Raw genomic sequence first — 26,415 nt, forward strand, 5'->3', positions numbered from 1 at the left:
GTTTCTAGGAACAAATAGGGAGTTTTGGGAAGGAACATGAATTTTAGATTTTTGTTATTACCACTATAGTCTGTTTAGTCACACTGAGAGGAACATTAAAATGAGTCTGAAATAATTTATTTAAACTTAATAATTTAATTGTGCAGTGAAGACAAACCTTACAGTGAACAAGAATCTAGACTTTTACTCAATTTGTTGTCATCTGGGGCTGTGCTAGTGAGAGTCCTTTATTATAGTTTGTTTTGCAGTCTTTTAGGCTGTCATTCCACATGCCAGAGGAGTAGCCCCTAACTGACTGAAACTGAACAATAATAAGTATGTGTAAATAATATTAAACATGTTTTCTTGGGAGGAAACTTACAGAAAAAGTTCAGGGAATAATAATTTTACTTAAGAAAGTTGTATGTTAGAATATTCTAGGTTAGAAAAGGTCATGCTATCTTAATCCATTCCTAACAAAAACTATTTTGTTTTACTGGCCTATCCCCACTTGGAAATGCCAAACATAGGAGCAGTTGGCACAATCTGTTGATGATTTTGCCAGTGACTGATTCAAAACAAAATTCAGGGTAGTGCCACCAATGGGAGAGCCAGAGGTGGGATGACAGCATGGTTGTTTTCCAGCCTAAGGATCCTGTTGGATAACTTTCCCAAGTGTTTTCTCATGATTTTATTGTGTTTTGAAGCGGCAAAGCGTCTTTGCGAATGACCAGAGACCCTTCTGTGCAGCTTCCACGGCCTGACCAGAGCATTGAAAGAAGTCGCAGCAAAACGTACCCCAAAAGAACACAACAGACAGGTAGGTCCTTCTCTGCTGACCTGGGCGCAGGTGTCTTCTCTTTTGGTTCATTTTGTCATCACAAGGCGACCCAGAACTGCTGCAGTGTCCTTGAGGGTCTCTCGGAGTGGATTCTGTGTTTTGCTTTTAGTCAGTATTTGCATCTAAGGTTAACAGGATATGGAACCTCCAGCTTTCCACATAAAATAAAAGAGTTGCTGTGGATTAAAGAGAATGAGTCCCCATGTATGTAGGTCTAACGTAAAGGTTGAAAGGGAAGGTAGAAAAGAGGCAGTGCGAACATTTTTTTTTTTTTTTCCTTCTGGAGGCCTGTCTCTTGCAAACGAATTTTATACCCACGTGTCTTGGTTAGTATCCCATTGTTTGGCCTGTTTGACCCAGGGTGACACTTTTTGCACCCTCTTCCCATTTCAAGGACAGTATCCCTTTATTTTGTTACTAAGTGGAACAGAAGTTAGTACCATTCAATTTTACCATGCTTCAGATGTGTGAGCTGGAAATCTGTTCTGCGTGCAGAGGCTGTCATGGCAAGCTGAAAGGTTTCACAGGTGTTAGAGGAGATAGGATTAAGCTTGGATCAGAGAAGTCATGCCCTAGATAATGGATACTTCCTGAAATTTAGCAATAGAGATGTCAAGCTCCAGGTCCACAGATGATTACATGAGTATTGCTTAGCTTCATCTGTGACAAGAAGGCACACACACTTGGGTCAAACTTGTGCCTGTGTTTGTTTGCTGTTTGAGAAAAAACTTGTCTGGGCTTTAAAATGTAAATTGTATCTCTCTTATTGTTGTTCAATATGCCACTATAGAATTTGAGAACCTGTTTTTAAAAAGAGAGCAGATATATACCTCTGGAAACATCCAGTGCTTTTCCTGAATGTGGTCTTTTGATTTAGAAACAAAACTGGTGTGCTCTGCCTTACAGCTGTGGTGGCTCTTGAAGTGTAACATAATTAAAAGTTCAGCCTTGGAAAATGGAGGCAGTTTACAACATTCAAAAAAAAAATTTTATTTAGTGTAAAAATAGAAGAATTGCTTTGCTTTCTGATCCTGATATATTTCATTGTGTGTGCAGTTTTAACTGGGTGTCTGAGAGGACAAGTAGCTAGTGACCCTTCAACCTAATAATTTAAACTTTTTGTTCAGATGGACTGTCCTGTTCTTAGGGCAGCAGTTCAAGCCAAATCGCATTTCCTACCTCATTAGTCCCTGGTTCTGTTTCAGGAAATTTATGTGGCTATTTGTCAGCTAAAATTCAGCTCTTGGTTTAAAATAATGTTTGCCTCAGCCCAGGCAGAAAAGGTTGGTCTGTGCTGCTGCAAGGATGTGCATGTGTTGTGTTTGTTCATTTTGTTTTCAGTCTCTTTGGCTGGAAATATGAGGAAAAACTGAAACTTTTCTGTAGCCTCTTCTGCTGATGTAATTGGAATTAGAATTCTCTGGGCAACATGTGTTTGCTATTTTGATGGATTTAAACACTTTCTCACACTTTAAAATAAAATGTCTGCTTTTTCACCATTTTACTTACATGTAGTTGTGTAATCTCTATCGTCCAACTGTTTTCTTTTCAAATTCAGCTTAATTGATTACCCAAGTATTCCAAATGTGCAGTCATATCACTGGGACAAATGTATTAACCTAGATGATATTAATGTTAAAATAATTTGTTTAATTTCCAGCTCAAAATATGGGCTGAAGGAAGAGAGCTATGTCTTTCAAATACCATCTTGCCCTGTGAATAAGCATATTTTCTCCTTTTTTTTAAAAATTTTGTCTTTGCTATTCACAGTGATAAACATTGAATACTCTTCCTCCATCTAAACAGGATTTCAGATGGAGAACGAAGACCAGTGCTGCTTCTCCTTGCTGTGACAGGAAACATGTGATAGTCTATTGCATTAAATAAATCTGCCCTTTTTTACCTAACATTGTTCTTAGATATAACAAAGTCCATTTCACACAATGAATCAAGATTATTTGGCATATTTTAAGCATCATTTACTTAAATATATTATCCCAATTTATATATATATTTTTAATTTATTTGTAGATTTTATTTTGTAGACTATTTTTTATCTTGCTAATTAACCTGGTGCTCTAATAAGTTTTACAGGTTATGCAAAAGTTTCCCTGACTAAAATATTTGAGAAAATTAAATTACATTTCTTCTTAAAATACATATTCCTTTTGCGTAGTGACAATATGCAGATGGTCATCATTGGTGGCTAGTCCTTTGTTCTTCATTTTCTGTTTGTAATATGGTATATTAAGGCTAAATATTACTTATCCAACATTATTTCAGTTAACATGTATTACGTCAAAAGATATTTTCTGTCAAATACACCTTTAATTAGGATCTAGCTAGACAAAGTCTTGTAACTTAATTTTTTTGGGATGAAAGTCAGGTTTCCATTTATTTCACCAAATCCAATAACAGCTCACAAATAGGTCATATGAAATAACTTCCTGTAGCCTTTTCTGAGTTCAGCATCTTTTCTCATCTGCTTCTTTCCCTTTTCTCTTAATACTGCAAAGTAAAATATATTAAAGGCTTCATTTTTGCAATCACTGCAATTAGCCATTTTGATTTTGTTTAATATTTTTTAAAATCTATTAGTACCAGTGATGGGACCAGCCACAGGAGTGGCTCTGGGGACAGTTAGAGCTAAGGGCATGACTGCAGCATATAACCTTGGCATTGCCTCCATCAGATAAGTGTCTGTGAGTGCTAAAACCTCCAACATCTGATGTCTAATTAAAACCCTTCCCCTTGTTGCTTCATTTTGTGTACATGTTCTGGTGTTACAAACATAGTATGTGCTTTTGATATATTTTTTCTGTCCCCTGAAGGTAGAGCTTAGTTATCTTTAGCAGAGCTGAGCAAAAATGTTTCTTTGTCTCATTGGTCCACTAAAGTATGCTGAAGTCCTTAGGACTGCACACACTTTGTGAATTCTTGGTAAAGACCTGGAGCAGGTGCTAGCCAAGACAGGGATAGAAAATACTATTTCTGTTTTCAGTAAAAATATTTGTGGTTTAGCATCAAGATTGAACGAGATGATATTGTCAACAGAGAGAAAATGTTTTTGTGTGTACAAGCCACTGCCATTGATTGCTTCCCCTGATAGGATGAACAGTGCAGACCTTTTGGCTTTAGCATGGCAGATTATTTTCCTAGAAGAGGCATTGCAGTGGTTTAAAATGTAGTGACCTCCATTTTGTCACTTGTTTGATACATTTCATATCTCAGTTGTTCTAGGGCTGGTGCAAAAATCACATCAGGAAACTTTAATGGCTATGATTTTATATGAGATCGAGACTGTGTTTTTATAGTAGTGCATAGGGGTTTTTTTGCTGTATGTTTAGGCTGGTATTCAAGTTGGTGTTAATTTAGAGAAAGAGGTTTTTTTGTTTTGTTCTGTCAAGTCTTGTGAGTGAGATAAGTGAAACTTCATTCATTTGCTTGTTTTTTCGCTTTCATCTGAGTGAGAATTACAGTTGCATTTTGCTCTGCTTGCAAATAATAAACTCAAATGAGGAACAGGATCTCCTGCTGTTCTCTCTTACTGTCTTAGGGCCTGACTGATAATGTTCAGTGTTCATACATACTGTGAAAGTGTTCATTATTCTTTTGGCTGAGTGCTGAACATGAAAAGCTCCTTGGGAACATCCTCTCAGGACAAACATTGATGTGACCAGACCTGTTGCTGTGGGTCTGAGTTTATTCAGCAGTGGAAAACACATTGCTTAGTGTTTGTTGTTGTTTGGTACCTGAGGACTTGGTTTGTCCCTGCCTTGGCACGTGGGGCAGTTGTATAAACCAGTGTAAAATAAGTGCTTAGAGGTCAGGTGGAGAACGAGGTGTGGGTATTACAATTACAGTAGTGTCTGTGTTGTGATATTCCCTAAGCAATCACATTTTGCCACAGATGCCTGTCGCTACCCTACTGGTAGCCGTGGTAGGTAGAACTGTTGGTCTGGCCCAGTTAAAGTCTTTTCCCAGAGAATCCTAAGATTGTACCTGAAAGTTAGATTTTTGAGAAAATGGATCTTGGGGTGATTTTAGCTGTTTCCTCATTTATGTCCTTGGAGCTTTATACTTTAAAGTTTACTTAAAATCCAGTGTTTGGTAAAAGGATGGGTGTGACTGCTTCCGCATTTCAGTCATGGGGCGTGAGATGAACAAACTCTTGAGGCTACAGGCTTAGAAACCAGTAAGAAAAACAGCTCTTATCACAGAGTAGGCTGGGCTGGTGTAGATGTATGAAAGTCCATTCATTTTTGTAGGCTCACAGTAGCCCAGGGTGCAAAGAATGAGCTCTTACTGCGTGTTTTCCGTTTGGTCGCACTATCTGCTGCTCTCATGACTTGGTTTAAACACAAACACTGCTTCCAGATAATGTCAGTTAAGTGGCTTTACCTGATAAGAAACAGGCATGACAAGCTAACTAACTTGCCAGGCTGATACAGTTTTGGACACTTGAGTTTTTAAAAATGTAATAGTTGGCTTGAATTGAATGGGCAAATCAGCATCAATATGGCTGTAAAAGGGGGTTAAGTGTGTGCATTCCCTTCATTGGAAAAGCTCAGTGCTGGGCACTCAGTCCTGAGAGTACCTTATCCAGCCAAATGTAAACAACCAGGGAAACTGGCCACGATTGAGATGTTCAAGATTTCTGCCTAAGGTATTTTTGAGAGGCCTGTTGCCTTGGCAAGCAAGAAGCAGTGATAAACTTAAGTTTTTGCCATGGGGTTAGTGTTTGGACAGTGTTTTTGGAGTCTGCGCTATTATATTAGATAATCACATCATACAGAGGTATAAGCTGACAGAACAGTACTGTAGTCAGTAAAAGATACACCAGGTGGAACGTACTTGGAGACAATCATTACAGTTTCTGGAAGCGTGGATGGAAAACTCTGATTAACCCACTGTGGCCTGACACCCAGAGGTGACTGGGTGCCTACAGAATGGTAAGGATATTAACAAACACAGTAAACTATCACTTCTGGAGGTGTCTATTACTTTTATATCATCTGACCCTAGGCTGTTTTTCTGGCAGTTGTTTCACTGCTATGATATGTTTTGGAGCACAAGTTTTTGTTACTCCATTAAGTGAGAAGGACCTTCTGTGACTTAATTGAAAACTGCCTCACAGAGGAATATGTGAAGTACTGAGATCAGTTCTTTTGTTGGCAAAAGTCATATATTTGCTGATTTCTGCAGAAGACTGGCAAAATCTAACCTGTAAGAGAACCAGCTGATGAGCAGACAAAAGGCATCAGAAAAATCTCAGGTATTTGTGTTGAGCTAGGGTCCAGAGACTTTGTATGCCAAAGGGGTGGTATGGGAAGTTGAGAGAGATTGTGAAGAAATCCTTTCTCTGAGGCTGAGGGGAAAACTTAGCATAGAAAATCTTTTCACAGCTTAATTAAGACATCACATTTTTGTTTTAGCCAGTCAAAATGGCTAGGGTATTGTACCACTATATGAACAACATTGTGATGCTGTTGCTTGTATCCAGGGGACATCGTATTATAATCTTCAATCTATTTAATTATCTCCGAACATGCTCAGAATCCTGTCCAGAGGAGGTCTCTGTCTATAATGATATTGTTCTGTTGTTCTACTTGACATCTGTTTCTATAGATGGTAACAATTTTGTAAGAAATGCCTGAAATTGCCAATTAGGTGGAAACACAATGTGTGAACTGAAGGGAAATTACAGATTGATATTAATGTATGGCATGGAAACTGAAATCACAGCACCAGCAGGAACCAAACTGTATTCTCCTCATACCTTTATTCTCATTGTTGACTGAGCAGGGAATTTCCTTCAGTTGGCAGTGGCAGAGTATGCCTTTGAGAACAACAGCTTCAGACTCCTCTGTCTTATTTGGAGGAGTAATGAATGTGCTTCATGTTAAACTTTATAGTGTCCTGTTACAACTAGAAATAAGGCTAAGACACAAAGGTGTGATCCCTACACACCCTCAACAAGATGAGCATGAACCAGGTATTTTGTATGTCATTTTATCTCTCATGCTGCCCTGTAGGTGATTATGCTGAGTAGGTGTGCAAACATTTCTGCTACAGGATTCAACTGTTTTGGGCTTTTTTTTTTTCCCAGGTTCTAAGAACATGAGCCAGATTACGACAAATGGGGAAAATGAAGGAACTACCAAAATTATTGCACCTTCTCCAGTGAAAAGGTATGTAGTCCTTTACAGTTTCTTTACAGCTTTGAAGAGGCTGTACAATGCACTGGATAGGGGAACACATTTAGTAATCATTAATATTAGTTTATCCTGCCTTTGAGTTCAGGACCATTTGATCATCTGCTGACAAAGGTCAGAGAGTGTTGCCAAGTATTTAATTTTATGAAACCCTGATCTTCCAGTCAATGCAGAATAGAGTTTTCAGGTGACACATGGTTTGAAAACCCATAAATCAGCACAAGTTAATGAGAAGGCAGGCAGTCTCAGGTTTAAACAGGAAAAAAAAACAACCAGGTAATGACCCAGAGTGCTCTGGTCAGGATAGTCCTGTAAAGTCCTATTAGTCTCTCCTCTGGGAGCAGTGGGCTGGCTGTCAGAGCTCTCAGGTCATGGGCTTTCTGTCTCTGAACAGGGCAAGCTTGGGATGTGTGACAGGGAGGGGCTGGGTGTGGGCTCTCTCCCAGTAGGTTTGTTAGTCTTGCAGTGATTGCCCATTACACTGCTCAAATTATAGTAAAAATCAGGTAAAAATCATGTTTGTTCCTGATCTGTAGGAGTAGTGAATTGTCAGGGCTCCCCTGCACTTGTGTGGTCTGCTGTGTCTAATTTTCAGTGTTGATGTGCACATCTCTGGTTATTAACCATATCTGAAAGGAACAGGTAAGGCTCAGATTCAGAAAGGGGTTTGTATCCCCACCTCTAATTTTAGATGGAATTTATGTGCTTGAATCAGAAAAAGAGTGATCTTACAAAAGAATGAGTCAAAACCACTGTACTTAACTTTTGTTTAACTGCCTAGATATCTGTCCCTGCATGCTTGGCAATCCTGACAGCTGTTTTTTTTTTCTTGACTGAGTAACTCTTAAGTGGGCTTACCTATGCATTGAGGCTGTGGGCTTCACAAACTAGGTATCTGGACTGAACTCTGAAAAAGGATCTAAAAGATGTACTGCAAATACTTGGTGGATAGTGTTCTCTATTGTCTAACATTTAGAACAGTTGACCTCCAAAAGAAAAGCTGAGCTAAATTGCTTGCTCATTTTGAGGGAAATTGAATCCATATTATAGCCCTTAGAAAATAATGCTAATTGTGTGTTAAAAAAAGCTTATGATTGCCACTTGGTCATGCTGAAGCTAAACCATTAAGTAGAGAACAATACAGAGGTAAAAAAAATACATGAAGGGAAGGCACAAAGAGGATGGATCCAGGCTCTTTACAGTGGTGCCCAGTGACAGGACCAGGTGGGCACACACTGAAACACAGAAGATTCCCTCAATGTCAGGAAACAATTTTTGCCTGTGCAGGTGACTGAGCACTGGCAAAGGTTGTCCAGAAATGTGGTGGAGTCTCCATCCTTGGAGATAATTCTGCAGCTGTCTGGGAATAGTTCTGGGTAACTGGGTCTGGATCACCCTGCTGGAGCAGGCAGCTGGACTAGATGACATCCAGAGAACCCTGATGGCCCCACCATTGTGTTGTTCTGTGATTTGTTAGGAGAAAGAAAGATATAAAACAAAAGGTACCATTATTCTATAGTGCAGAGATCATTGTTTTAGGAGGCTTTAGGGGGATTCTTTACTACAGAATTTTTAACAATGAGCTGTTAAAAAGAATTAGAAAGACAGGTTTTAGACAAAGAACCAGAATAAGTGGCTCTCAATATGCCAGCTTCAAGGTTACTGAGTTTAGTTTCTTACTTTGACAGATTAAAAGCAGTTCACAGGCAGATTCTTACTGAGTCATGTTTTAGACAGTGTTAGTCACTTCCAGGAAAAAAAAAAAAAGTGTTGGAAATTGTTTTTCCTTTTAGTATTTGATGTTTTTTTCTCTGTGTCTCTATCTGCACATGAAAAACACCTTTTGGGTTTGCCAGGCTTTGTGGATGTGAGAGATAGCACACAAAATTTGTGTAGCACTTATGGTTTGGAAGTTTGTTCCATCCTGTGTAATTCTTGGATTAGTTGTTAATGATGCTTGCAGAGCATCTTTCAGTAGTGTTCACAAGCTGAGTTTTCATATTTAACATCCAATTCACTGTTGAGACCCATAGTTAATCACTTCTGTGTAAGTGGTATAAACTCAAATCATACCCCCCCAATGAAATTCAGATCCTAACCCTTTCACATTCTGTGAATGAAATTAGTACCTTTTGCAACTGCATTCCTGGAGATACTGCTGGTATTTGAAGAGCTGCCACACTCTAGCTTTCTGTCTGTAAAGTGTGTCTGCTCAAAATGAATAATGACTCAGGAATTTAATGCAGTAAATTCACCTCCCAGGTACATTTTCTTTCTCCTTTTAAGATTTGAAAACAGTATTCACAGTTGTGTAAGTTCAGCAGGTATTGTTCAGTAGCGCATGCTGTGCAAATCAATTCCTTTTTGCAATGTGGGACAGAAACTTATTTATCTGAGTTACTTGCTCAGTCTATAGTAAGCACATATTTTTAAGCCTGGGAATAGATTGCATGCATCCATGAGTCAATAATTAATGGGTGCAGTATTAACAAAATTATTTACCTGATAAGGTGTAATTTAATTTCTTTTCCCGCTGACTTACTGTAGCTTTGCATTTTGTTCACTCTTCGAGAATTAAATGATTAACTCAGTGACCTGTAGTAACCAAAGGCTGAGGTTAAAAATGGATTAGTGAGTTAAGCAGCCACGATTCCTTCATAAAGCTGAGTCTGTCACCTCCTGCTCTGGGGAAAGAACTCCTAGCTTATATCCTCCTCTCTGTAAGCAACTATAAAGCTTTTATTTTTCCTGCTTGAGTTGCACTTTATAGCTATATGGTGTATTAATGACTGTACGGGGTTGCTGTCAGTAGTACTTGATGACCTTAGTGGAAATCAATGTGGCTGCCTTGTTCTGTCTCAGGTGAACTGCAGGAAAAGAGCTCTGGAGATGGAGCTGCAGGAAAAGCTCTCCTGAGCCTTTGGACAGGGGTGTGCTTCAGCTAAAAGCCACTTCCCAGCATTTGAAGTGGCAATTATCTGGGAGCCTTAATGGGTCAGAAGCTGTAAAACCTGTCACTGTGAGAATGATAGGAATAAAGGAAGAATTGGAGCATACTGCTTTTTGCCCCCATCCCCATGGGTATGGGGGGAGACTGGTTACGAGTGCTGATATAGCTCTCAAGCCAGGTGACTGTCCTCTTACTTTGCCTTGCAGCAGTCAGTAAGGTCAGCTCTTTCACAAAAATGTCTTTCTGGCAAAAATAAAACCCAAGGCTTTACTGGGGAGGGTATGAGAAGGATATGCTACTCTGTGAACCTGTGAACCTGTGATCTGTCATGCTTTGAATAGTTTTCATCACCCCTTTGTTGCTCCCATTTTAATGTACGCACTGTACACCTGGAAAATTGGTAAAGAAATACAATAAAGATTATCTGAGGTATGTGGTGACTCCTGTACGGGGAGAGGTTAAGTAGTCTGTGGTTCTTCACCTGAAAAAGGGATTAGACAGTTAAAAACGTGTAAAAAAATTTAAGGGGTGGAGTTTTTGATTTAGGGAGCCGTCGTTCATAGCTGTTTGTTTTTCTTTATTTCTTTCTGTAATCACAGAATCAGTCAAGAACAAGGGATTGAAGTTTTGAACCAGGTGGAAGTGTTGAGATAACATTAAATAATTGTTTATATCATAACCAGATACTGGAATATTCTCCTACTAGGTACTATTTATGACAAAAATTAAAAAGTGTTCTAAAGGTATTTAAGTAAACCCATGGAAGAAAAGTTTCACTTAGAGCTTTGTAAAATAAAAAGGAGGTAAAGCCTCTGATTCAATAATCTTTTAACTGCATGTTATGGAAGACTATGAGATCATACTGTATGTTTGCCCTACTCTTAGACTTCTTGCTTAAGTATCTGTTCATCTTTATTTGGAGACAGGATTACCTGTTTTTCTGACTCAGTGCTGCCACAATTATGAGGTTGCAGAGCTGATTTTTTTTCTCTTTTTTTGTGGGGTTTTTTTGGTTTGTTTTTTTTTTTTTTTTTTAATTTCTTCTTTCTCCTTCCCCTTATGTTTGCTCTTTATAGGAGAGAATTTTCAACATAGGAGTTCTTTGCCCTCTTTCACATAACAAGTAACTATGTGCCAAGGTGGATCTCATGCCTTTAGAATTAAATTTTAAGTGTTCAGCATAAAAGAAAATGTGATCTGTGTACAAGGTTTTGGATTTTTAAAAAATATATATATACATGTGTATTTATCTTATGTACTCTTATTTAGCTTTAAAAAGATGAAAAATGAAAACAGTCCAGAAACACAAAGAAGTAAAACAAATGCTCCGTGGGAGGAAAATGGCCCACAAAGGTAAGGCAAGACTTGATGTCTTAGATATTGTGCAATAATAAATATCATACCACAGCAGAAGGTTGAAGGTTATTAATATAATATATTAATGTGTTATTTGATTCATAATAGATGTGTATTGCATCTAAGCAGATAGGCTCTTTCATGGATAAATGAACAGTTAAAAATTAAGGAAGTATGTGTAAGAGGAGGTAGCCAGTGACTGAATGTCAGCAATGGCTTTTTACAGAGATCTGTTCATAGACCACTGATATTTAGAATATTTGTCAAAGAACTTGAAAAAGGGGTAATAAAGTTTGGTGATGAGACAAAATATTTTAGGACAGTGAGAAATTTGTCTGTGAAGAGTGGCAGAAAGTCTCCTAATGTGACTAATGGGTAGATTCTGTTGAGTCAAAAAACGTAAAGAGAGGTACAGAAAGACAAAGAAAATAATTCTAGATTTCTGGTTAAGATGAAAAAAGTGCTATGAAATTATGATGGATAACAAAGAAAACATAAGCTGTATAGCAATCAGAAAAACAATTAGCAATTATTAGTAAAGCAAGACAACAGAATTATGCCATTATATGAATTGGTGAATCACATTTTGGAAGCAGTTCTCATGTTCTTATCTCAGGAAAAGGAATAGGCTTTGAGAGGAGCAGCAAAGGTGATCAAAAATGTGAAAGGCTCTGCAGTAAGTCTGTACAAGCAGCAAGGGCAGAGGCAGAAAGGAATCTTCCTTCAGACTGTAAAAGAGGGAATTTCAAGGGATGACATAGAGAAAATCAAGGGCTGGACTGAGAAAAGAGAAAATGACCAGGACTCTGTATTTCTGGTAAAAGAAGTAAGGATCTTCAGGTGAAGCTATTGAAAGTGGTTTAAAAGGCAGTCAGTAGTGACTCAGCATGAGTGGGAGACCTGTGGTCCTCCTTTGCAAGGAGGTGAATTCCTGGAGGAAGCTGGGCGAGTCATGGAACAAAACTCCTGAAGGGCTTGTGAAGACAAAGATGCAGCAGCTGGCTCAGTACATTCCCTGGACTGGGAATGGTGTGGGACTCCGGGAGCACTGGGGAGCTGCCTTCAGGGTTTTGCTTCCTGCAGCTGGTTGTTTACAGCTGCTGTTGGAAACAGGCTACTGAACCAGACAGCATGTAAAATGTAACCCAGAATGGTCCTGCCTTTCTGTGACAATTCAGATCTATACCTGATGTCTCATTTGGGGTACCCTGATGATTTACCCCTTGTGCTCCATCTGTAAACAACAGTAGTTTCTAGAACAGGAACAAAGCAGCTAGCAAATATTCTTTTGCTACAGTCCTTTCTTTGGTTATATTTAGAAAAGTGGTGTCATCTTGTCACTTTATGTCTCCAGTGTTTAAAACTGCTCTCAGGACAGCAGGAGGTTTGATCTTGCAGAAGCCAAACAATGGTAGGATTGAGTTTTTGCAAAACTATTAATTCTAAAGCACCATGCAGGTTTAGACACATAAGCAGGCTGGATGTTGCACAGAAGCTTTCACAGCTCTTAATAATTCTCATTGAGATGAGCTATGGGAACTTTTCACCTGTGTAGAGCAGTAATCAACTGTCTGCAGAGGTAGCTGAAGAAGAATGGATTCAGTTTGAAGGCCAGAGGGTTTTAGGGAAGCAGAAAGAAAGGTGGAGCTTGGAACACCTCCACACCATTGGCAGAGGTTTGCGTGGATGAACAGAAGAGAAATGGAGATAGAATTGTTTCATGTTCCCAAGCATCAGCTCTGTGATGAAGACAAATATCGTGACAAAACATGGGAAGTTTTCATACTTGCATCCAAGGAAAACATGGAGAATACCTAGCTCTGGGTTGGATACGCCATATTAAAGCACAGAAATTTTATTATTATAAAAGAATATTAATAAACTAAAATCTATACTTTGTAAGCTTCGAGTTGTTGACCTCGCAATGTTAAGAGGTCTCATTCCTACATTTCAAGGTTCAGTGTGAAAAAACTATTGCTATAAAGCAGAACTCTCTGCATTTACACGGAACACCCATTAACACCCAGAAAAGCACGCATATCCGAATGCTCACCTCTATGTGTGTGTGCCTGCGTGCGTGCGTGCATGGATCTTTTAATTTTTGTGAGCTGAAATTCAGCTGGCCCAACTGCCCTGGAAATTTTAAAGCTGACTCTTTGCTCTTCCTTTTTAACCTTAGTGGACTGTATAATTCTGCCAGTGACCGCAATAAATCACCAAAGTTTCCTTACTCTCGCCGAAGGAACCCATCTGGTGGCAGTGAGAATGAGTCTGGGCAGCCAGTGCGGAGGAGGTAAGAGCCTCAGCATTAATTAGTGTCAACTATTCTGTGTAAAAACTGGAGGTCCTGCATGCTCAGTGCTCAGCCTGTGGAGGCACAGCTGCATCCTGGGAAAGGGGCTATTCCAGGGGCCAGTAAAAAAAATCCTACCTACTAGTAAAAAAACACCTGGGCAAGAACACCACAGCTGTTTTTGAAAAGGAAGCTTTGGTCAGGTTATTTACTTGTGTGCTGTTGTGGGAAAATGATGTTAAAAATGTGAAAAGCTGCATTATTGGCATGGGCAAGATTCCTTTAGTTACTGGAGCTCTTTTTGCCTGATGAGTGAAAGCACTGATGGATTTGCTTGCTTGACAGTGAGCTTCCAAAGCAGTGTTCTAGGTACATTTCCTTACTTTAACTGCCCCAAGGATTACACAAATGAACCATAAAGCTGTCTTCAACAGTGCCATAGATGAGCCACTTTGCATTAAAGAGGACGCTGACAAAAATACAGCTAATGACAATTTCAATTGGTACAAGCTGAATTGAATGACTTAGAGGAGTAAAATCAAATGGGTGGAGATTCTGTGCTGTGTCCTTGAGCATGTCCAAAAAGCAAATTACAGGAACAGTTCTGAAGCAATAGAGTGTTGAGAAGACTGTGCGTTACCTGGGATGATTTGTCCTGCTGAGAAGCTGTTTTCATCCCTGGTGCTGTTTTCATCACTGTACTCTTAGGTGCTGTGATCTGTTATGAAGTATAAACAAACACGGATGCTGTGCCATAATCATTGCAGTCTCCTAGAACTGCCTTAGGAGCCAGCACCTGAGAGTTACATCTCTTTCTGACAGCTCTGAAATGAGTACCTTGTTTGGCCTTCAGAGCCAGAGCTGGCAAAGGGGTCTCTGACAAGGCAGCTATATTGATGAGGAAATCCAGTTTGATGTGGAGCTTTTATCCTTGTCACGTTTCTGAACTGTTTCAGACCTTTTATCTGCCGTTAGCTGTCTGGGACAGGAGAGAAGAAACTCACCCATAGTGCATGCTTAGTGACCTCAAATAAATCAGTGTAACTCTCAGTCAATGGAGTTATTTTTATTTGCTCTGTTGGATAGAGCCCTTGTAGGTGCTAACATCAATGTGTTTCCTGAATGGGTATTGTCATGTTTTAACCTCAGCCAAGTCCAAGGCAGCCCCTCACTCACTCCCCTGCCAGCAGGGAGAGAATCAGAAGGGTAGGAGGTAGAAACCTTGTGAATTGGGAAACACACCAAAAGCCAGGCACCCACGCAGAGCAAACCAAGGAATGAATTCCCTGCTTCCCTGCTTTTTGAGCAGGTGTTCAGCCATTTCCAGCAGAGCGCAGCCTATCACGCTAAGGGTGACGTGGGAGGACAAACACCATCCCCAGTCCAAATATCCCTCCTTCCACCTCCTTCCCCCACTTTATACACTGAGCCTGATGTCACATGGTCTGGGATATCCCTTTGGTCAGTTTGGGTCACCTGTCCTGGCTGTGTCCCCTCCCAGCATCCCATGTACCCCCAGCCTCCTGCCCAGTGGGACCTTGGCTCTGTGCAGTCCCTGCTCAGCAATAACAAAGGCATATCTATATTACCAACCCTGTGTTCAGCACAACCCCAAAACAGAGCCCCGTGCCTGCCACTGTGAAGAAAACTAACTCCACTGCAGACAAAACCAGCACAGGTTTTCTGGTGCATTGCTAGCTTAGTTGTCAGAAGGGCTCTTTTGGCTTTATAAAAGCAAAAGAGTAGAGATATGCAGTGCAAAGCTCTCTCATATCAAGAAAAGAAAAGTGTTTGTGCACTGTGCAGCAGGAAGTTGTTTTGCCATCTGGGATTTGCACTGGACTGATCTAGTCAGTGGACAGAACATGCCATGTTCTCTTGAGCTACCACATGAACAAAATGTTTTTTAAAGTATTATCTCATATGTGAGACTGTGAAGACTGACAATAGTAGGTGGATTTTAACTTAATTATGCCTTCCTGAGTCTTGGTTTTGTTAATGTACTTTCCTTTTCCAACTGGTAATAACAATAGCTGTGCTGTTTATGCACCCTTTTCTGGAGTTAAGGGGAAACCACCACGCTCTCCTATGTTGGAAACAGTAGGAAACTCTAAAGGGCAGCGCGCTCTGCTTAATTTTGCAAGTCAGGGGTCTGCAATGAGAGCTTGAATGGAATCATGCCTTCAAAGCTTATTATAAAGGTGTCCTGAAGGGTTTAAGGCAAGCACATGCCTATTTTCTCTGCCTGACATCATACTGAGAAAAAAAAATCCATCAAAAAACTAAAACACTTTGGGTTTTTTATGGGTAATTCTGTGTATTTGTATTAAGTAACTCTATGACACTTCATTAAAACTTTCTTAATATCACAGGAAAAATCAAAACAGTGGTGAAGATTCAGATTTAAAGCAAAGGAGAAGGTAAATATATTATCTATAGCAGCTATGAAATGATACTGAAGGTACTGGTCATATTTTGGTTTCCCTTCTTGCATTCCCTTCTTTCCTTCCTTCTCCCTCATCTTCCTGAATGTATAAAAGGTTTGTTGTGTTATGACCTTTTTATTTTTTATTTCTTATCTTTTGCTAAAATGCTCTGTGGCATAGCCTCATCACAGCAGAGTCTTGCAGCACATTGTTACTGCCCATGTCAGAAGCAGCTTGTGAAACGTTCCTAAGGGTTCATCTGCAACTTGAAAGTCAGTTCCAGAACTTTTAGCTTTTGGATTTTGAATCTGCAGATTTGTTTTTAGTTTTCCAGTCTCCCTACTCACTTTTAATTAATCTGTTTTGCAAACAAGTGTGCTATCATCTGAATTGTCCTGCCAGAGGGAAGTGCAAAGGCATATGTAACTCCGGATGGTCCTCTTGCTGTCTTGTACATTTTTTTTGCTGATTCTGTCTTAAGCTTCTCCTCCCTGCCCCCATCTCCCATTTCAGACTTGACTAGTTATCACATTTCAAATAAAATGCAGGTGTGAATTTGGGTGTGACCTTCAACAACTTCGGCTTTTGACAGATTTTTGCCACATCTGCTTGTCATGACTCAGTTTAGTGATCCTCCTTGCTCCTGTGCTCCTGCTTGCACCGCTGGAATAAGGAGAGAGTGGAGTGCATTTCAATGTCAGAGGCTCCTGGAGCTTGGGAAGGCGAGGAGGCACTCCCAGGATCTGAATCACTACAGCAGCACAGGAAAGGAGCTCTGGCAGAGATACAAACATCTTGGACAATCACAGGAAGCCAGAGAAAGTGCTCACGGACTTTGTACTTGCTAGGAGATAACAGAATATTTTTTGGAAGGACGTTAACATTACAAGCTGCCAGTGGTAGTCCTGTGATAGATGTCCAGCACATAAAACTGGGAACATTTAGTTAAACCTCTCACGTGGAAAGCCTCAGAAGGGACCTCTTTCCACATGGTTGTTACTGTACATTGCAAAAGACCTCCACTTCCTCTCAATTTGGCTATTCTCCTCTCATTTTAACTAGGAAAAACCGTGCCAGAATGTGAGCTTTCCTCAGCCCTCCAAGCCCCCTCCTAGGCAGTATTTGTTTTGTCTCTTGTAAAACTGACTATGACTTTGTTCCCTCTCCTTATGGCAGAGTATATAGTATTCTACCTCTAAAATATCAAATATATTGCATGACAAGGAAAACAGGGAAGGAAGGACAAAAGATACCTAAAGATTGTCAGAGATTGGGATGATCTCATGTGTTCTTGCACCTGATTTAGGCAACAATCTTTTTTTTCTACTCATTTTTGGTATTGTATTCAGTTCAATAAAAGATGATAGTTAATATTCAGTGAAAGATAATATTCTGACAACAAGCATGAGCAGCTGCCACTCAGCTGACAGCTCAGGAGCCCTTCTGTCTCCCCACAAATACTTTCCTAAGGAAACAAAGGTACAAAAGGTAATTCAGTGGGCAGTATCCAAAAGGTGAATCAGATTTTCATTCCTGAAAAGTTAGAGAAAGGGTTATCTTGAATTTGATCAATTTGAATGTTTTATCTTGTACTTTGCCTGCCAAGCTGTGATTTTTGGCTGTTTTGGTACCTTATGAGATAAATTTCTTAAATCACATGAAGGAACTTCTTGTCATACTGAAAAATGTAGAAGAGTCATTTTAATGATCTGGAAGTGTGAAAGAACAGTGTTGCTCAAACAACTTATTGATATTGGTGTTAGTGGTATATTTATTAAACATCTGATAAGACTGGGCTGGGGAAAGGTGTACTTTTGGCTGTGTAAGGGCTGCTGCAGTTCTAGAGCATTTATTGCTCTTAACTCTTCCATTGTGCTTGAGTGACTCTTTTTGACATCATCTTTTAATCTTCCTTCTTCCTTTGGGGTTACAATTTTCTGTATTAACAAACATATTTTTTATTCCCACTTTGAGCTTCACCCAGAAAAGTGTAGTTTTAGCTGGCAGCATGGATAACCTGGCTTTATATTATGAACATGAAGTTTGGGGATGTCACTGAAACTGTGGGAAAAACAAAAAAAAACCCAACAACATTTTTTGTGTTAGAGAATCAAGGCATTACTTTCTTCTGGCTAGTATGTTGTTCTGACCAGGATGTCAACAGAACAACAGAAATAATTTCATCCTCACGTAGCCTCAATGTGTAGAGGAAATAATTCCACGACACATATATTTAACCAGATTTTTCACTAACTCTATACAGTCAAAACCCATAGAGATTCATTGGTTCAATGCTCATTGGTTCCAACTATGCAGTTCACAGTATTTGGTTTTCTATTGGCTATGAATTTGTTTGCTTCCAATGCTAATTTGGTCCTCATTCCTATCTTTCTTTTCCCAGACCAGGTGTCTATGACCATGGCAGGGTTGATGCTTAGAGCTGATGGTCATTAATGGTCATTGATGGTTGTTATCTTTTGTGTTTCTTCTGTGCTACTCCAAGTCTGTTGAGATGTTAAGTTCATCAGGCCCTGCCTAGTGGAACAATGCCCTGAAAAAAAACTTCAATTCCCTTCCCCCAGGGCAAAGGCCAACAAACCTGACTAAAGCTATAAAATGAAAAAAAAAATCCTTCTCTGATTTTCCTAGACTTTAGCTGTCCTATTATTCGAAGAGATTTTTGTTTGAATGGGAGATATTTGAGCTAATGATTTCCTAATTTAGAAGAGAGGGCAGAACAGACTCCATAGACCAAAGGATTTAAAGGCTCAGCAATTTGTTGGAGGCAACCATAATTCATAGGTATTATGGAGAATTTCTTGAGGCTCTCAGGTGTGTCAGAATGACATCTGTATCAGTGTCCTGGTTATTTAGTCCTAGTCCTCTAGAAAGCAGAGTGGTGTGTGCCTGACCAGATAGAAGAGCTTCATGCTGCATCTGTGCTGTTCCCTGGGAGCAATCTTCTCTCATCCTCTCTGGGCTCTTCTTCCTAAACCATTAGAACATGCAGTGAGCAGGTGCTAGTCAGGAACTTCCTACCTTGTCATTAAATGCTTCCCTTACTTGTTACTCACACCTAAGGAACTGCTTTCTCTCCTTGGCTTGTTTGAGGTGTAGTTTAACAAATCTGTCCTCTTACAAATGTCAGCTATCAAAGAGGGAAAGAAAAGCCAGGAGGCATAAGAAAATATGTATGTCTACCAGCATCATCAGGACTTAGCCTCTTATAGCTCCTATTTAATGGCCAGAGACCTCAGAAGAAAGATTCTGTTTTCCATTGAAACAAAAATGTCACCAATTCCAACTCCAGACAGCCCAAATCCTTGTAGTTCAGCTCCTGTTAACACTAGCCAGTTTTCCTCATTAGTCAGCTGGGCTGTCAGTACAGCAGAGAAACACGTCTGCCTTTGGAATCACAGAAATGTTCAGGTTGGGAAGGACCTTTTCCAGATCATCAAATCCAACCATTCCCAAGCCATCCTCACACTAAAGAACAAATAGTCCAAACCAGATTGTGATGAGAGTGCCAGTTTTAGCCAGTGGTAGAGTGGTAGAGTCCTGGATTCTAGGACCAAAGTCCTGACAGCTGTTCTGTGTTATCCAAAATGCAGTCACAGATTTAGGGTCTCAGGTAGTAGAGAAGAGTTTGCCTGTGGGTAGTGCAGGCTTCTTTTTTCCATAAAGAGCAGCAGAATCCTAGTGCTACTGGTGTTTCACCATACTGCCTAACATTCCCTTCAGACAAGCTGGGTTGAACTGATTTTTCTAGACTTTAGCTGTCCTGTTCTTCTAACACATTTTTACTTGAGTGGGAGACATTTGAACTAATGATTTCCTAATTTAGCATGGGGAGGAGAATAGACTCCATAGACGGAGGACTTAAGAATTTACAGGATGGGAGTTGAGGGGAATAAAATATATAGATTTGAGAGCATTTTGTTTTGCCTGCAAATCCAGAATTCTGAGTAATTTCTGCCGGGTACACCAGAATCTGCAAGAAGAAAAGAACCATACAGAGATGAAACATTTCACACCTCCAAGAAACAAGTTGATGTGGCATTCACAAAAAGAATGCTAACAATAAAATAATACAACTTTTAAAAAATTAATGAAACACTGAAATTATTCAAAATGGTTCTACAGTCTGGGTGCACTACTTTTGGAGCAGCTCTTCCCAATCAGTTAATAAGAAAAAGATAATATGACTGCAGGTGTAGACAAGCACTCCAGAGTCTTTTAATTCTGGTTTTCTGAGTAAAGTCTTTACAGTGTTGTTCTTCCCTATTTAACACTGCAGTAATTTTGGTGTTAGTAGATACATTCATTTTGAGATGTTGCATTTCTCTTCTCCAGGTCACGGTCCCGTTGTAACACCAGCAGTGGCAGTGAATCCGAAAATTCCAACAGAGAGCATCGGAAGAAGAGAAACAGGTGACAATATATTAAGTATTTTAGACAGAAATACATGAAGAATTTAATGTCTTTAGGAAGACATGAAACAGACAAATGGAGATGGACTTTTTTCAGATAAACCTAGTAAGAAGGGATCTAACATATTTTATGAGTATAAAGTCCTCCTGAGGTAGCTCAAGACCCCTTTCTGAATGAGAAGAGTGATAATACATCATTATAGTTGTATGCAATGAGTGCCTGCTCTCCTGTTCCTTGGGAAGAGCTCAGTAATGAACCACAAGATCAATTGCAGGGCACACTTACAAAAGACTTGTGGTATAAATGCAAATAAAATGCATAATATCTTGATAATGATATTCTCAGCATATACTTTTACCTCACAAATTCAAGTGCAGATTTTTTCAAGCAGAAAATAAGCTGTTGAGAAGTAAAGATATTTTTAGTGGCTATGAATCTCAATGTTGTTTTTAAATTCATGTATTTAATTTTATAAAGATTTTGTTTTCCAAAATGTCAGGTGTGGGCCCAAACCCAAAATGTGTACAGCATCAAGTTCTAATAGGGCAGCAATAGTTCATATCAGGTCATGCAAACAAGTCCTGTATTATATATTCTATTTTTCTTGTTGCTGGTATGAAAAAGATGACGTAACGAATGATTTCCTAAAAATTCCCTTCAAAGCTGTATATTTTATGTTGCACTGGAGATCACAACATCCTGGAGGTATTTCTGAAAATATACTTTTTAAAAGCACAAAGAATTTCTTCATACTGCATAAACACAGTACAAGAGAAATGTAACTAGACAAAAGAGGAGCTGTTTTAAGGCAAAGTTTCTAAGTTACTGTCTGCATGATATGCCATCATTTCTTCATGTCTTACAGTCAGTGATAAATGATTTCCAAATCTCTGGAAGGGCTGTGAAATAATTCTGTGCTAGATAGTGCAGCAGGAGTATGCAGTATAATTACATTTTCAGCATGACTTGCAGTAGTTAAAGAAATGTTAAAAACCATTGTGACACTCACATGGGATGGCATAAAGCACATCTGAGACATGAGATTTCTTTGAAGCTTACCTAAAGTAGAGCACAGTCTTGTAGGGTGCTTGGCTAACAATAACCTAGTGTGCATGGAAGGTTTGTTTTCCAGCTGAAGTTTAAATGACATGCTGAGTGTAGCTTCAGTGATCAGCAGTAAATGGTATTTTGTATCCCTTTCTCCCAGAGCACTCTTGCCAGGGTTTTTTCCTCTTGTGAAAATCCTTCTGCAGGGAGCTCCACAAGCAAGTGAAAGAAATTAGAGACTGACCACAAGAATGTTTTTAAGAACTCCTGGCAATATAAAGACTGGATTGTAAGAAGGATTAAGTACTGCTTATCTTTTTTTTTTTTTTTTTGAAGAATGAAAGGGCTTTTACCCACACTTACTCATTTCATGAAAAAAAAAAAATTAAAAATAAAAAGAAAAAAAAATCTATTTTTTTATTGTTTCTAAGTTTTTCACATTTTCAGAAATGGAAGATACAACAAAAATGTTAATGTTTGAATCTCTGTTGTTCTTAGGTGATCACTTGAAATCTGACCAGAAAAAAAATCATTATCAGTGTTAGATTAAACAAGTGCTAAATGAGCTGGAAGTCTAAGATTTGTTCCTTATGAGCAGTGCAGGAAAACAACCAGTCATAATGAATTTCTGCATTTTGTTAGCAGCCATAGCAGGAACATAACAAGCTGGAAGGTCAGAGGCTTCCTGTTTTCAGAGATGAGCCAGCACTAGCAGGGTTAAATAGGACATTATAATGAGGCTTGCAACTGCTGTTACTCAAATTTCTGCTGTTACATAGACTAATGCAATTTATTTCCCAGTACAATAATCAGATCCCTGACACCACCAGAAACAAAACTGTTTTATTTTATTGGGAAAAAAAAGAGTGAATACTCACATTAACCAAAGAAGTCTGCTTCTGGTCACAGTAGAGTAGAATATATTGTTCACATGACAGGAGATCTGTGAATTATTTGCCAGAAGCAAACAAATTATCAGAGAAAACCAGAAACATAGATGAGAGCTTCTGAAGGTAGAAAACTAGAAAAATCTTGGGGAAAATCTTTTTACCTGATCTCAATCTTTGAGGTTTCACGCCATTATATAAATGTTTTCTCCTAAGCAGACATTCATATGAAAGCGAAGAAGAACCTGTGATGAGCATATTTCAATCACAGAAGAAATGCATTTGTGTTTTCAATCCTGTGGTCAAAATTTATTGTGCAGATAAAAATAGATTAAAGGAGCAGACAGCGCATACTGAAGCATACTTTCCTTCCTGGCTACACTTAGAAGATGCATCTGATTAGAATCAGAGAGTGACTGAATGGTTGAGGCTGGCAGGGACCTCCGGGTGTCATCTGGTCCTGCTCCAGCAGGCCACCAAGAGCTGGGAGTCCAGGATCACTTCCACACAGCTCTTCAGTATCTCCAAGGATGGAGACACCACCACCTCTCTGGGCAGCCTGTGCTGGTGCTCAGTGAAAAGTTTAAAAGGCTGTAACGGGCTTTCAGTACAAGGGCAACAGTCTTTATTCAAATGTACCTTTAAATAGAAATTTAGGATTTGAGCTAAATTTCTTTCAGCATTTTTGTGTCACTTCTGTCACCAAAACCCTAAAAGACTTGTCCCAAAATTATCAGAATTTAACATTGCATTCAAATAATTTATATAATGTAGAGATTGTGGTACCTTGGTCATCTTTTACCTTGTTAAATGTGAGCACACTACCTTTCTTTGCAACTGCAGAATGTCAAAATGTATGTTCTTCATATCTCCATCTAGTAGAGTTCTGCTGGGGTGCAGCAGTACTTTGAGTTTGCTGACATGACTTGTTTTAATAGCTGCAGTGCTAACTTTATATATTTAGGTTTTCAGTATTTTTGTGCAAGTGACTGTCACGTGTGGGAGGCAGTTGGCGGTGTCTATGCCATATGGGGTGATTGCTGTTTGCACAAATTGGATTATTTGGGATGAAAATCACAACTCATTACTTGTTGCTGTGTGAGTCCTTCTACTAAATCCTTAGATAGAAGTTTATGTTAATACCTGTCAGCAGATTACAGATTTAAAATGATTTGCTTAGAAATCAAAACCTGAGGTTGCAGTCTTCTCCAGATGCTTCATACCATTTGGTAGAGTCCTGTCTGTTTACAGTAGCTGGGGATTGAGCTCAAAATTCATTATGCATGTGAGAGAAGATCTGATTAAAGGAAAAGCAGAAGCCTGTATAGCTGGTTTAGCTTGATACAATTCAAAACTCAAAGAGAAAAGTACATCTGAAGTGAAGAGCAACAACAACATACTTTGCATTGCCTACGTCTCCAGTCTCCTGTGTAATCCCTTTATCTCTGCTGGCTTCTTTGTTTGCTGTACCTGTCAGTCTTCCCCTCTGATTTCTCCAGTATCACAGTCATGCTGTCCAATCAGACAATACACACTTGGGAGATATTTTCCAGGGATGCTTTGAAATCCCTACTGAAGTTTAAACTCACTGTTGTGATCAAGCATATCCATTTGCTCCACTACTTTAGCACTTCATCCCAGCAGACATATGTGCAACCTCAAAACTGTGGGAAGCATCTGTGGAACTTTGGTCAAGTGCTGCCTGGAGCACTTGACCAAAGTGCATTGTGGCATTACTGCAGCCTGTTAACAAACGTGTTGAGTTGACAGGGTTTTGATATTTAGCTCAATCTCTAATGCATTCCATCAATGAATTAATGGATTTTAAACAAACCAACTTAAAAAAAGAAGGAATAAAAGGCATAGCATGTCATTTAGATCCACACAAGCCATGACAGGGACCAAATCCTCAGGGGATGGTGCAGAAAGAGTGCCATGGAGATCTGCATGCATCCTGAGCTTTGTTGCAGGTTAGGATGAAAGGATGATTCTTCTGAGTGGGGAATCATCTAGTGGTTTTTTTCCTGGATCCTAGGAAGGGGCATGCTGCAGTAAAGTGCTTCTGAAAGCTGTAGTAGTAGAACCTTGTAGCATGATGTGGGGTCTCCCATTTGATGCAGATGAGGTAGAGTGGAATATGTAAACCGGGAAAAATTCCAGGTGTTTGGCCTGGACTGGGAAGAAAAATGCAAGTTGTGGGTCTGTCCTTAAAGGCATGGATTGTTACATTTTTGGCTCATGCTGTTTCTAAATAACAAATCAGCAAGTTTTCTTTTATATAGTTCTTACACTTTAATGCAGTTCTTACACTTTAATGCAGTATTACTTAGAATTTAGCAAGATGAAAGGTTAAGTACAGCATTGCAGGAGCTGGATCTTTTGGGGGGTGGGGGTGGAAATACCCCATTGCTTCTCAGAGCATCCTGCCCTGAGAGCCCTCAGACTAAACTCTTGGTGCCTCTTTTGCAGATTGCGGCAGGAGAATGATATGGTTGACTCGGCTCCTCAGTGGGAAGCTGTGCTGCGGCGGCAGAAAGGGAAAGCCCAGGCAGATCCAAACTACCGGCGATCCAGGCACAGATCTCGATCGTATGTAACCCTTGCAGCCTTTGATGTGTAAATTTAGACTGTTGGATCGTCGAAAAGAGCAGGAGGAATACCTCCAGTGTGGCAGTGGCTCTTGGCTGCTGAGGAGCAGAGATTTTCACGCAGCATACTCCCATATTATCAGACTCGTGTTCGTGGTCAAATTGCCTTGGCTTAGTGATTTGAATTTCAGGGCACAAATAGCAAATAAGAGAGGGCTTTGTAACAAAGCTGCTGAGAAACTCTGTCCATCACCTGGGAAGAAGTCCAGGATGGTTCTGTGGCTCATTAAACATTAGTTCTGTAATGAGTACAGTGATTCCTCTGCTCTGGGCAGCACGTCTGTGGAAGCATTGAGATTTTGCTTGATAGCTGCAAACATTTCTGTGGAATACATGCACACCTGTTTAATCATATAATATCTGCAGTGGTGTTCCAGATAAAAGCAGCAGCTTCCATGTAAAAATATCCTTGACAAGCAGCAGTCAGTGATATATTGCATCCCAATGTCAAGATTTCCATGATGAAGCCATTCTGCCAGGCACTGCTGTTCCTGCTTACAGCCTGTTCTGACATGGTGAAGTTATCAGCTTTTGAAATTAATTTTCTCAGGCTAATGAAAATGTTGGTTTCCTTTCATTTATATTTTTCTTCTAAAATGGCCTGGTTTTGGGGCATAGACACACTGTTTGGTGTCACTGAAATCATAGTCAGCCCTGAAATTTCCAGCATTAAAATCCCGTTGAATTCTATTTTCAGTTGCCCATGTTGCTAGCACTCATTGCTGTCTCCAGTTTTGTAGTGCAGAGTTTTATTTCTTTATGAGGAACAGAATTTACCTTTAAAGTTCCAAATATTGGAATTTCTTCTTTAACAGGCTTTGTACAGACTTGTTCACTTTCAGCTGCACAAAAGTCTTGGGTTATTAGGTGTAATTGTACTAAACCTCAGGAATATTAAGCTTACTTATATGGAATCTAGCTAATACAGTTCATTAAATTTGATTTTGGTTTGTTTTATTATATACAGAAAGTGCTGTAAACTAGGAAATGTACTCAGTTAATAATGGTTACATTAAATTTGTAGCCAACTTTTCTTTTTTACCCACAGACCAGGTAAATCTCATTGTTTGGACAGCACGGGTTCCCTCTTGTGGTTAACTTAACTTAGGAATTGGCTTTGATTTTCCAGCACAGTGACATTCTGAGTTATATTTAATTTAAACTACTTTTAACAAAAGCACATAGGTGTTAAGCATCTAACTTAGAAAGCAAAGATCCTAGAGGAAGCAAAGAAATGAGGATGTTCTGATGATTTTGGAAGGCTTCTCATTTCCTTTTGCTATTCTTTTAGTTATCCCTTAGTTTCTCCTTTTTATCACACTCTCTAGTTAAAAAAACCCCA

At 39.4% G+C, this 26,415-nt stretch overlaps 1 protein-coding gene across 1 annotated transcript in view; it reads left to right on the forward strand.

The window, feature by feature from the left end:
• EPB41L4A (erythrocyte membrane protein band 4.1 like 4A) overlaps nt 1–26,415 on the forward strand; it is a 117,347-nt gene that overhangs the window by 79,036 nt on the left and 11,896 nt on the right. Inside the window, exons 12-18 of the mRNA XM_018924420.3 lie at nt 687–799; nt 6,930–7,011; nt 11,255–11,338; nt 13,521–13,634; nt 16,007–16,054; nt 20,414–20,491; nt 24,895–25,014. Coding sequence (XP_018779965.2) covers nt 687–799; nt 6,930–7,011; nt 11,255–11,338; nt 13,521–13,634; nt 16,007–16,054; nt 20,414–20,491; nt 24,895–25,014 — 639 coding nt within the window. The remainder of the gene's footprint in view (nt 1–686; nt 800–6,929; nt 7,012–11,254; nt 11,339–13,520; nt 13,635–16,006; nt 16,055–20,413; nt 20,492–24,894; nt 25,015–26,415) is intronic.

This window comes from Serinus canaria, chromosome Z, assembly GCF_022539315.1.
Source record: "Serinus canaria isolate serCan28SL12 chromosome Z, serCan2020, whole genome shotgun sequence".
Taxonomy (NCBI): domain Eukaryota; kingdom Metazoa; phylum Chordata; class Aves; order Passeriformes; family Fringillidae; genus Serinus; species Serinus canaria.